We start from the raw sequence: 13,466 nt of genomic DNA on the forward strand, positions 1-13,466 counted from the left end.
GGAAATCAAAGTGGAAGAATCTTGATTGAAAAATTAATGGTATAATGTAATGCTCTTTATATTTTCTTCTAGTTTGTATATTTTTTTTTCAAATTTTTTGTTTATATGATTTATCACCTAAATCATGGATTTAAATAACATTATCGGAATATGTAGATACGGTCATATATCATTCGATATTGGACAATGAATAATAGTATTGAAAGTCTAAAATTCATGTTACGTAACAGCGATATCATACTTATTGTCCAATATTCAAAACTCAAGCCTAAATTGTTCAATAAGAAAGATCTTTTTTAGTGGCTTAAATTTGGAAAATTTCAATTTGCAATTAGTTCATATTGTCATTTTTAAAATTATCTCCATAGGCCATAACATCATGTAGTTATTACCAGTTCTAGCTTTTCAACAGAGATTTCATAGAATTCTCTGACATGACGCGGGTTGTTGTTGTTGTTTATAGTTTTATTATACTATTGATTTGTTTTTCTAATTAAAGTTTCATTTCCCCAATGCATTAAAGTACCTTGTTTCCCTCAAGATGATACGAGTTCATATTGTCTGTATTTGCTTTAGGCTATTGAAAAATTATTATTTTAAAGTACTGCTATTCACATGTTTTGCTTTCGGTTTAGCAATTTTTATTTATTTTTTTGGGTTAATTTTTTTAAAACCTTTTTATTTTTAAGTCTCACTAGACTAGACAGACCCAAAATGTAAAAAAGAAAAAATTAAAATTAAAAAACTCCACCCAAAAAAAAAAAGGACTTTTGTTGGTTTAGTGCATTTTTTTAGAATTTTTGTTTTAAAAAAAAAAAATACTTGTCCTTCTAGGCTAGACAGTCGTAAAAAGTAAAGAATTTAGCTGATGCCAGCAAGCGTTGGAGAGCACTGCCTTTTTGGATTTTTTCATCAGCAGGTCACCATTTGGCATATATTATGAATATTAATTGGCATAATATATTAATGCATAAGTCATAAGCATGAAAAAGTATATTGAAATATTTTTATGACATAAGTAAATACATTGGATCCTTGTAGTTGTTTAGATCCTTTTGAATTTGGCCCGCTTGATAAACAATCAGTATTTGTGCATATATGAATTGTTAATCATCACTACTGTGTTACATGAGGAATGAGAGGGGGATTTGTGCTGAACAAATGGACTGAGCAAAATCGGGCTTGGACCAAGCTAGGAGGAATGATGACGTTGCCAAATTAGCTTGGGGCTATGATGTTGGGCCGGGCTGGTTGGAAGGCTTGGAACATGAGCCAAGCAAGGTTAAGTGATGGTCTTGCCCGCTTGATAAACAATTAGTATTTGCGCATATATGAATTGTTAATCATCACTGCTGTGTTAAATGAGGAATGAGAGGGGGATTTGTGCTGAACAAATGGACCGAGCAAAATCGGGCTTGGACCGAGCTAGGAGGAATGATGACTCTGCTGAATTAGCTTGGGGCCATGATGTTGGGCCGGGCTAGTTGGAAGGCTTGGGACATGAGCTGAGCAAGGTTAAGTGATGGTCTTGCCCTCAGCCGGGCTAAGTACTTCAATCGTGCTTCGGAGTCAAGTGGGATTTGCCTTGATGAGTGAATGGCGTCTAACCGGGTTGAAGTAGCAAGCCGAGCAAGGTTAAGTGGTGGTCTTGCCCTCAACCGGGCTAAGTACTTCAACTGCGCTTCAAAGGTAGGCGGGATTTGCCTTGACAAGCGAATGGTGCTTGACCGGGCTAAAGGTAATAAGCCGAGCTAGTTTGGCGCTTCAAGCCCAGACCAACCAAAGTTAGCTTTTCCCTAAAGGTTAATCGGGGTTAGACAGAGCTAGCATGTGAACGGCCAAGGATAGCTCAGCGGGCATGTGCTATGTGGCTCAATTGAAATGCTGGGAGGTGAACCTGCCAATAGTACACATTAACACCGTTTGGATGTTTAGTTAATACTGTTTGGTAATATTGACGCGCACACGTGCAAGGTTTCAAAAAGCGGTGTTATGTAACGGTTGCGGTGGTAAGGTAAGCGCTATCCGTTACACCTGCTTTTGTGGTGTGACGGAAATTCATATGTATAACGGCTGTTTTGGTATTACATAACAGCTGTAGCGATATTGTAACGGCTGTAACGGCCCGCTACACACCGTTACAATATACTGAATAGCTTCTTTTTAAAATAAAAAACATTACAAAAAAATAAATAAATAAATACTCAACTGATCTAAGCCTAAAGAAAAAACCTTTTATGGTTTTTTTTTCTTTATAATTTATTTTTTAGTTTTTATTTCATTATATTAGCATATAAAATAAAAAATATATAAACCATGGTTGTATTTATTTTTATAATCATTTCATTTAATATTTAATTATAAACATTTATTTTGGTCAAAAATAATTTTATAGACACTTAAAATCAATTATTCTTAAAGTCATTAATTATTGAAATAAAATGTAAATAACTCTTTTTATAGTGGTTTAAAAATATGAAATATATTAGAACATACTTAAAAACTAATAAAATTTATCAAAATCTATTTTAAACCCTAATAAATGTGATTTTGAAAAAAAAAATATGCGTATTGTTAAGTTTTTTTCAAATTGTGCCAAAAATGAAAAAATCCACAGCTTCTGTTACTACAACCGTTACTCTACGGCTTTTACAACTTGCAACCGCAACCGCAATCGCATCACCACAACCGTTATGGCAACCGCAACTGCTTTTCGAAACCTTTCGCAGTAAGACAAAGAGAGGATAGTACATCTACATATCACAGAATGGGCGAGCAAGGCCTTCATGCACAAGGTATGCAATTCCTTACACTAAACTCTCCTTACTTTTCTTCTTCTTTCGAAGGTTATCCACTTGACCGTCGGAGGAGTTTTCCGGTGACACACCCGTGGGGTAGCTCACCATTGTTGTGTTTTCAAGCCGTACGACTCCATTCGGTGTAGCACAGAGCTTGGTCTCAAGGTGTACAGGCACGAAGAATATTTGCTTCCCATACAAGAAATATATGAATTGTTAATCATCCAAACAAAATTTATTTAAATTTGTGTATATGATTAAATTCTTTTTGTGTTTCTCTACCAAAGATAAATTATACCATTGTACACATTAAGCCCCGTTTGTTTTCAGAGGTAGAATGGAGGGGATTAATAGTGAGAGGATTGATAGTGAGGGGATTAAGTAAAATTATGTTTGTTTTGATGATAGTTGTTAGTGTAGGGATTGTTAAATTATTTTTATATAAAATAATAAAACAAATAAAAAAATACAAAAAAACATTAAACATTAATGTTTTTAAAAAAATGTCCAACATGTAAAAAAATAAAAATAAAATAAAATAAATTCAAAAAAAGAATAAAAATAATAAAATAATGATTTTTACTTAATAAAAAATACAAAACATTAATGTTCAAAAAAAAATACCGGACATGTAAAAAATAAAATAAATAAAAAATTTCTAATCCGCCAGAATATTTTTCTAATAACAAGTCCTAGAGATCCATCTGAATCTCCTTAAAAGCCCGTCATAATCCGAATTTCACTATCAATCACATTCCATCTCTCAAAATAAATAAAATATTAATGATCCCACGTTACTGCCAATCCTAGTCCCCTCTAACACTCCAAATGAACGGGCCTAAAATAAATGTGTAACCTTTAAGCAATCCTAATTGTAATTTTTATTTTCCGTGAGCTAATCATTTACTGATATGTTCACTGGATTTATTATACAAAAACTCCTTGAAGACATGAATCCTTAATCTGCTATTTGACCTTTTCTCATCCGTAACATTTTTCTTCTCAACTTCTCTCTTATACTTTTATGTGCTGTAATATTGTACTGATTTGCCTATCTTCAATCTTTTGTTTACCAGAAAGAATAATGACTTTCAGGTCAACCAACAGCTTCTCTGAATTCAGTTTGACAATTTCAAGCCAGAGATCTTCGAGGAAATCAAAACATTGCCAAACGATGATTCTGATTCTGATTCTGATTCTGAACTTGAGTCTTCTTCTGATGATCATTGGAGTAATAATTCTTCTTTGGATTCTAAAGCCGAAATAGAGGTAATCGATATTAACTAGAAAGTAGAAACATAACAGTCGTGGACTGATAAAACTATGCAATTTATTTTAGTGAATGAGTTGTCAATATGGCTTATAGAAAAGAACGAAAAATTGGCATTGTTTGAATCTAGACAGAACCAGTCCCAAAATCCAAAGCAGCCCATTTCCGCAGCATCAACATTACATTATGTCTTCTGTGCTGTGTTATATTTGGATTTTTCTTGATATCAGTTCTCTGGTTCTTCTCATGGCTGAAATTGATAACCCACCAAGTGGAGGAAAACGCACGCCGCCTAAAGACTTAGTATGATGTCCCATAACTAGTCAAGTCACGTATTTCATGATCCTGTGTCTCCAAGAATGGCTTGATAGGGGAAATTGTACGTGCCCAATTACGCGCCAAAAGCTTCCCAACACTCAACTGCCTAAAACAAATTATGTACTTAAACGTCTCATAGCGAGTTGGCAAGAACAGAATCCCAATTCAGTTCCCGTCAAAACTGAAAACTCACAAGCAGAAAGAGAGCCATTTTTGAACTCAATGACGCATTTGATTTCTCCTAACATTGATGGCACGGTTAGTGAGCTGCGACAAGCCATTACAAACCTTTGTATGTCAGAAATTTTAAAAGAGTCAGAAATGGCGGGGCGGTGCTATGAATTGAGCGGTTCTGGCAGGAATCAAAAATGGAAGTCGAGATTCAAACTATGCTCTCGAAACCTCCGGTTATTAATGGGTTTGTAGAGATCCTTCTCAATTCTGTGGATCTCCAAGTCTTGACCGCGACAGTTTTCCTCTTGTCCGAGCTTGGATCAAGAGACCACACTGTGATCCAGACACTAACCACAGTGGATTCTGATGTGGAATGTGTTGTTGATCTTTTCAAGAAGGGTTTGTTTGAATCTGTTGTGTTGATTTACTTGCTAAGACCCTCCTCCACGAGCCTCATTGAGATGGAAATGGTGGAGACCCTTTTGACAGTTATTAGAAATAAAGAAGATGATACGCTCAAAATGTGTATGAAGCCAAAAACAGCAGCAGTGATTTTGTTGGGCCAAATACTTGGAAGTGCTCAGGAAATTAGTGAAATTGTGATACCCCTGTTTCGTAGTATGCTAATTGGTCCTTAATTTGAGTATGATTATGTGTTTAGCCTGATTTTAGGTGCCATTATGTGAATATATGTGATTTTGAAGTTTTATCTGTTCACCGTAGGAATATCTATTTGAATAATCCACTTCGGAAATTAAATTGAGGGCCTTATCGGCCACAAGATCCAAAATTGATTGCGCCATTGTGATTGGCATTATTTCTAGAGCCTACGGTGAAGTTTAATTGAAAAATTGATTCTGACCAAATTAAGTTGATTAAATTGGTGATTTGGTGCCCAATTATTTGTTATTATTAAATTGAGCTAGTGGGAAATTATGGAAAGGGCTATACACTCAACTTCCCTCCTCCTTATCTTCATTTTGGGCTGACCAACTCTCTAAGAAAGAGAGAGAGAGAGCCGGCTGTGGAGAGAGAGAGGAGAGAATTGTGCATTTGTGGTTCAAGACTTGGACCTTTTGGAGATTTAGCTCAAGTATTGCTAAATTGGGGAGATTAAAGCTCCTTGGTAAGTGAATTCATAGGTATTAAGTTGAAATTTTGTAAATTCAAGTTGGAATAATGGTCAAGAACATGATTTAGTTTAGTCATGAGGAAAATGAATTGGTTTGGTTGAATTGAAGGCCATTATGTGCATGCATGTAAGTAAGTACCTTGAATTTGCATGTTTGAGCATGAGAATGTATAATCCATGTACAATTTCAATTGAAACTCATGTTATACTCATCATTTGTGCCATCTAAGTTGGGAATGTGGCTAATAGATCACATGCATGTACAATTTGAGAATATATGAGCTTGAATGCATGAATTTGTTATGTTGATGTTGAGTTTGACATGTTTTGAGACATGCATGTAGATAAATCAAGAAAATGAGCTTCCTAATGTTGTAATCTTGCATTGGTGTCATGTTAGCATGATTAATTTGAGATTTGGGCCATTGCATGCAAGTAGTGTGGCTGGGAATTCGAATGGGAGCTCAAGAACACAATTTGGGTTGTCCAGAATTTTGATGCCCGCTCGAGTGGGGTAATGGCCGCTCGAGCGGGAAAATCGTGCTCCTAGCACTTTTTGCAGGATTGGTGTCCGCTCGAGCGGGATATTGCACGCTCGAGCGGGGAGCTTTGTAGACAGGCCTTCCGCTCGAGCGCTGTACTCCACGCTCGAGCGTAATTTTCATGCAACCAGTACTTTTGCAGGCCTTAAGGGTCCGCTCGAGCGGGGAAGTTGACGCTCGAGCGAGAACCCTGTTTTCTGAAATTCTTTTTTTTTTTTTTGCATTCTGTATTCTACTTTCCGTTCTCTTTCACTTGTAAGCACTCTTAGGCATGTGTTAAGCATCGTAAATGAATTGATGAGATAAAGATAAAGCCTAAAGAGGAATATGTGAATTAAAGAACGGATTGAACTGTTAGTGATCCTTTTTGTGTTCATAAAATGTGTAGGGTCAAGCTCCAGGGCAAATTCACAAGCCGATCACTGTGAGTAATATCGATGTTTGAATACTTGTAAATGTCCAATGGTTTACTCCCTTATAAGCTGTATGAGTGGCTAATTGGGATTCTAGACAAAAGTCTGACATGAATAGATAAATGAACCAAAGGTCGTTCTGATAAACATAAATGGACCAAAGGTCATTCTGATAAACATAAATGGACCAAAGGTCGTTCTGATAGAAATGAGTGGACCGAAGGTCGTTTTGACATGAATGAGTAGCCGAAGGCCGTTTTGACAGAAATGAATGGACCGAAGGTCGTTTTGATAGAAATGAGTGGACCGAAGGTCGTTTTGACATATATGAATGGACCTAAGGTCGTTTTGACATGAATGTATGGCCCGAATGCTGTTTTGACGTAAATGAACGGCCCGAAGGCCGTTTTGACGTAAATGAACGGGCCGAAGGCCGTTTTGACATGAATGGAAATTTGAATGGACCAAAGGCCAGAATGTTTGGAACTACGGTCACTTGATTTGAATTTCGTATAGTTATATATCTGTTAAATAGAAATAAGAATTGGGCCTAAGGCCGTTTGGAATATGTTGTTCTACATGGTTATGTAACTTCTGTATTTGATTTGATATTATTCACTGGGCTTTCGCTCACGCTCATTCATGTGTTTGTAGGTGAGCCAAGAGAAGTCCAAACCCAGCCTCAGTGAAGTCTGTATGGAGCAAGTAAGGTTTTGAGAGAGTCAGCCCTTGTGTCTCACGCACGAGACCCGTCTTCGCCCTTTTGTTATATATTTACATTTTGTCAGGTTGGCGAAGTTTTGAATACATCTGTATATAGTTTTCATAGGTTGACTTAGTTTGGATGATCCTGTCTGTATAGAATCTTATGTCATTACACTTTTTGTTGTGAGTTATTAACATATGTACGTATGGAATGTTACGATGTGCATATAGGCACAGCTCTATGGACAAAGTTTTAAATTTGCTTCCGTTTGGCCCCTTTTACTCTGATGAGTCTTATCTTATTTGGTTTGAGGCCGTAGGTAATCTCGTGATTACTGGCCGGTTATGGCCTTAACCCATAGGGACGGGTTTGGGTCGTGACAGAAATTGTGAGGAGGGCTATTACGACAAAGGCAATTGAAAGTTTTGTCACGAGCTTGCAATCCGATGGGGTAGAGGAGAGGATCACTGCGGTTGGTATCTTATTGAGGTGCATGCTAACGGAAGGCAAGTGCAGGAATGACATTGCAGATAAGACTGAGTTGGGCCCTGTTTTGGAGAGCTTCATGGGCGCAAATGATAGTGAGCGCTTTGAGATAGTTCGATTTTTTTCTGAATTAGTTAAGCTGAATAGGTACTTTTTGTTTTGCTCAGTGTTTTTCCATCCTCATCTATGGCTTTTCATATTTGTATATCTTCAATAATTTTAGACTCAATTAACAATGCAATTTTTTTTTTTTTCAGAACAACGTTTAATGAGCAGATCCTCCATATCATAAAGGATGAAGGAACTTATAGTACAATGCACACACTCCTCATGTATCTACAGACAGCCCTCCAGGATCAATGTCCTATCGTAGCTGGCCTCCTCCTCCAGCTTGACATTTTGGTTTGAAATTTTCTCTCCCTCCCCAGTGATCAAAATTTCTTTTCCATATGTTGTTTTGGTTAGCTTGGAAATAGAAACATTTCTGAAATGTTTCAGAAACATAAGGGAAAGGGGAAAAAAGGGAATAGAAAACATTTTAAATGTTTAGAAACAACTAATTGTTTCGTAGTGTTTTGGTGCGTTTCAGCATGTTTCAGTAGAAACACTGGAATTTCAGTAATTCATTAATGTTTCATTTTGGTTTTCTAGAAAACGGGAACATTTCAACTGTTGCAATAGAAAAGAAACGAAATTTTGTTCCGTTCTCTCTCTCTCTCTCTCTGATAAAATGGCTTCTAACAGTATTTTAATTAGTACTTTTTCATTTTGTAGGAGGAGCCAAGGAAGATGAGCATATACCGAGAAGAGGCAATAGATACCCTTATTTCATGCCTAAGAAATTCAGACTTCCCTGCCACTCAAATAGCAGCTGCTGAGACAATTTTGGCCCTCCAAGGGCGGTTCTCTGCTTCTGGAAAGCCCATTGCCCAGATCTTTCTCCTTAAACGTGCAGGACTTGACAAAAGTTACAAATCTTTAACGAGAAAGGAGCAGTTTAGGAACATATCAGGAGACATTCCAGGAAATTTGGTTCGCTCATTTGTTTATTGTTATAATCTTTGTAATCTTCATAGATACCTTATTTTTTGTTTCTCTTAATGTTTAGGGCAAATTACACTTTACCCTGTCAACTATGGGCCGTTGTTAATTTACCCCCTTCAACCAAAAATTACTACATTTTGCCCTTGTAATCTTCTGATTTGTTTCAATCTCAAACTTTTGCTAACACGTCATTATGAAAAGAGAATGAAAAAGTGGCATGGGAGCTGTACATACCAATTTTACAAGAAAATATTCATTTAGTAGGTGCTTTACATACATATATGTGAGACAGATGTATAGATTTTCCCATATGTGTGCATATATTTTCTCTCACATTTCTTCATAGGAGAGGAGAAGATATATACATATCTCTCACATATACGTAAATAAATCAGTTCTCTAATGAGTATTATGGTCATAAAATTGGTACGGGCAGCTCACATGTCATTTCCGTCCTCTTTCATAAGAAAATAAAAAGATGAGATTGAAACAAATCAAAGATCAAGGGGGTAAATTGTAGCAATTTTTCGTTAAGGAGGGAAAACTGACAACATCCCATAGTTAAAGCAAGCTAAAATAGTTATGCCCTATTGTTTATTGTTACATTTTTGTTGTTTATATTTGCTAAACTACGTGTCTTTTCAAACATAAAATAAAAAATGTGATCCCTAATAAACTACAAACTAAATTACCAATTACTCACAATGTGGGGTGAGCTCCATACTCCTGTGATGGGATCCACACCTTATTGTGAGTAGTTGACATTTTAATTTGTAGCTTATTAGGAATGACTTACTTAAAATTTTAAATTCTATCTATAGGAGGAAGAGAAGGCTGCTGAGGAGTGGGAAAGAAAATTGGCATTTGCTCTTGTCAGCCATGAATCTGGTCTGGTGTTTGAGGCTTTAGCAGTAGGCTTAAAGAGTAGATATGCAGAGTTATGTTCAGCATGCTTTGTGTCAGCCACGTGGCTTTTACAAATGCTCAATGTCCTTCCAGACACAGGCGTACGAGGAACAGCTCGTGTATGCTTGCTCAAGCGCTTTTTATCAATATTCAAGTCTGCAAAGGACAAAGAAGATAAAGTCCTTTCCATGCTCGCTCTGAACAGCTTCATCTGTGATGCTGGTGCGTAACAATTTATGGAATTAGTAAAAAGTTTGCTCCATAATTTTATTGCAAGATAGTTATTGCAAAACTTGAGTTATATCCAAAAAGGTAAATAATTGTAGAAATGGGCTAAAGTATCTATTCTGAAGGAGCAAAATCAGTATGTAAGACGTTCATTAGTAGGGGGAAAAAATGTGAAAAGAAAACAATTATGGCAATCGCTGCTTCTATATAATCAAAGTGATATCTGCATAATATATATATATATAGATTTTGTTAACGCGTGCCCTTACGGCACATGCTGATAAGCTTAAACAGATTGTACATTTTGAGTCTATTTGGTCATAATTATGTATGTCTGCCTACATCTTTCTTGGGAATCTATTTTGTGAAAAGAACGTAGTTCTTGTACTTGGCATTGTGTCTTGCAAAGGGGATGGGTGAAGTTACTTCCCACAGGAAGGATATCTTAACGGGTCTGAGACAGCTCAAGAAATCCTCTACAATGGCATTTGATATGCTGAAAGTTTTCTCAGAAGGGAGTGACTCCAGTGCTGTAAGTTTCTTGTACTTTATTCTATTCTGTCTTATCTCGGAAAATTGGAATTAGCTTCAGGCAATATTCTGTTCTTCTTTGGCACCAGGACCTGTGGAATCATTAAGAAATAGTTCAAGAAGATTGCAATGTAAATGGAAAAGTGCTGTCAGTAGTTTGCTTCAAAAACAAGATATTTTCTGGCCATTCAGATGGAACAATAAAGGTAAATGAGCCAATCTGTTAGGCTGTGTTTGGGTCTTGAATTTGGAGAGGGATTTGTGGAGAAAAGGGAAAAGTGACAAAATTTTAGCTTATATTTCGTTTTCATTTCCCTCTCCTCGTTTCCTTTTCCTCCTTAAATCCCTCCCCCAATACTAGATTCAAACACAACTAGTATTTTTCATGGATCGTACTTTCCATGGTTTCAGTTTTTTAAATATAGTGGCTTATGTGTGGATCCTAGAATTCTAAACAGGTTTTGAATTTTATAGACAGTGCATGTATTTATATATATCTCGTGATTTAAAGAACTGAATACAAGTATAACACATGTACATAAACAATTCACATGTATATAAACAATTCAGTTGTTGTTCTATGCATTCCCCATGTAGATGGCTTTGTATATACATTTGGTGATTGGAAGTCTCACTACTACACTATAACTTAGTGAAATAACCACAATCATTGGAATTGATCCTATAGAAGATGATGGCAATTATTAAATTAACCAGGTGACTAATTGATTTCATGCCTTTTCATCCTACCAATCCAAACCCCCAAAAGAACAGACTCCAGAGATTTTGTTCATCGGAAATAGCCAATCTAGCTAGAAGCTATCCTAATTTTTTGGTGTTGAATGGTGTTATCCATAGTGCAATCAATTGATGTGTGCATGTGCTAATACATGAGCAAGTGGTTAAGTAGGTAGCAAGCATGGACGCATATGCGCCACTGTTTCCAAATAGATTGTAAAATTTTCGTTGAAGACCTGTGCATTTCTCCACTTGCAAAGAACTGGTTTCTCATAGAGAAATGTCGGCTCGGAGTCACCAACTGCATATGGTTTTTGTTGATGTATCTTAACACTGAGATTGTATTTGGAACCATATATGCCTCTAATATAAGGCATGTTATTGTGTTAGTTGAATTCTAACAGATTTACATGAAGAGGTAATGTTAATACTTAATACCCATCAAGATATAAGGTTACTAAACAAATAAGCCGGTGAATTTCAATCTGATGCCAATTTTTTTATTGTTTTCCCCTACTAAAAATCCTGAAGGTGTGGACTGGTAGAGGTTGCATTATACCTCTTATTCAAGAAACTCAATTGCATACCAAGGCAGTTACTAGCTTGGCAATTCTACAGACAGAGGATAAGCTATACAGTGGTTCACTTGACAGGACTGTAAGGGTATTTTATAATCTTTCTTCTAATTCAGATTGGTTTAATTTGCATTCCTCAAAAAGTTTCTTGTTTGTGCAACCAGGTCTGGTCTATCAACAGTGAAGTAATTCATTGCACACAAGTTCATGAAGTGAAGGATCAAGTTAATAATCTACTAGTTGACAAAAGCATTTTGTGCTTCATTCCACAAGGAGCTGGCATCAAGGTATGTCATAAAGCTTCCATCCAATTTTCTAAACATTTTATTTCTACATTTAACAATGTTACATACCTTGAAAAATTACTGTGAAATTCATTTTAGATGTGGTCCCATCACACTAACATTAAATCCACATCGTACACCTCACTTTTGGGGTACGTTGCATTTTTCTTCAACGTTTAAGTTTTTTAAATCACACTATGGAGAATGGTTTGACCATCATTTTATTTTGATGGTGGTAAGGGTGCATACATCTTGAACTCCCAAGATCCTACTTGCTCTTTTTATTATTTTGTTCTGACTTCCTCAATCATTCAATTGTCAAGGGAATCACCAAATTATCCCCAAGGGGCCAATGAAGTCATTCATCATGAACTTGCTGCTGAAGTACTAATGATCAACACTGTTTTCATCTTGCATATGGTTTTTTTAAAGGGGAAATTACACACACACACACACACACACAAAAAAAAAAAAAAGGAGAAAAAAAATGGAAACGTCACAAAACAATTGCATAAACATGGAGAGTAAAAATAACTATAGTAGGGGTCTATGAAGCACCGACACTCTAAAATAGGTGCCACAGCAATGGCGTGTCATTTTATTAATTAATCTACTAGTTGACAAAAGCATTTTGTGCTTCACCCCACAAGGAGTTGGCATCAAGGTATGTCGAGCTTCCATCCAATTTTCTAAACATTTTATTTCTATATTTAACAATGCTACATGCCTTGAAAAATTATTACGAAATTCATTTTAGATGTGGTCCCATCACACTAACATTAAGTCCTGTACACCTCACTTTGGGGGTAAATTGCATTTTTCTTCAACATTAAAGCCTTTTAAATCACACTATGGAGGATGGTTTGACCATCACTTTATTTTGATTGTGGTAAGGATGCGCACATCTTGAACTCCCAAGATCCTACTTGCTCTTTTTATTATTGTGTTCTGACTTCCTCAACCCCAAGAGGCCAATGAAGTCATTCATCATGAACTTGCTGCTGAAGTACTAATGGTCAACACTGTTTTCATCTTGCATATGGTTTTTTTAAAGGGGAAATAAAAAATAAAAAATAAAAAGAAGAAAGAAAAAAGAAAAAAGAAAGAAAGAAAGAAAAAAGGACGAGAAAAAATGGAAACTTCACAAAACAATTTCATAAACATGGAGAGTAAAAATAACTATAGTAGGGGTCTATAAAGCACCGACACTCCAAAATAGGTGCCCATAGTAGCGGCGTGTTGTTTTATTAATTAATTTTTTATTTTATTTTATTTTTTTATATTGAATTAGTGTTATTTTTTGTTACTTTTGATTGATTGT

The 13,466-nt window shown here is 36.0% G+C and overlaps 2 protein-coding genes across 4 annotated transcripts in view; both read left to right on the plus strand.

Moving 5' to 3' along the window:
* Window positions 1-3,728: 3,728 nt before the first annotated feature.
* LOC145813036 (putative E3 ubiquitin-protein ligase LIN) lies at window positions 3,729-10,019 on the plus strand. The gene is given in 6 exon segments (XM_082908296.1): window positions 3,729-4,707; window positions 4,710-5,178; window positions 7,737-7,986; window positions 8,097-8,241; window positions 8,614-8,871; window positions 9,705-10,019. Coding segments are annotated over 6 exon segments (1,737 nt in total). The 5' UTR covers window positions 3,729-4,407.
* Window positions 10,020-10,047: 28 nt separating this feature from the next.
* LOC114290267 (telomerase reverse transcriptase) overlaps window positions 10,048-13,466 on the plus strand; it is a 33,555-nt gene continuing 30,136 nt past the window's right edge. The window contains exons 1-4 of one of the 3 annotated variants that reach the window (XM_082910427.1): window positions 10,048-10,549; window positions 10,638-10,754; window positions 11,818-11,949; window positions 12,026-12,148. The gene's annotated coding sequence lies outside the window, so the exon portion shown is untranslated. The remainder of the gene's footprint in view (window positions 10,550-10,637; window positions 10,755-11,817; window positions 11,950-12,025; window positions 12,149-13,466) is intronic. The other 2 variants (XM_082910425.1, XM_082910431.1) reach the window with 2 other exon arrangements.

Source organism: Camellia sinensis, chromosome 15 (assembly GCF_055761805.1).
Source record: "Camellia sinensis isolate YWXY chromosome 15, ASM5576180v1, whole genome shotgun sequence".
NCBI classification, from domain to species: domain Eukaryota; kingdom Viridiplantae; phylum Streptophyta; class Magnoliopsida; order Ericales; family Theaceae; genus Camellia; species Camellia sinensis.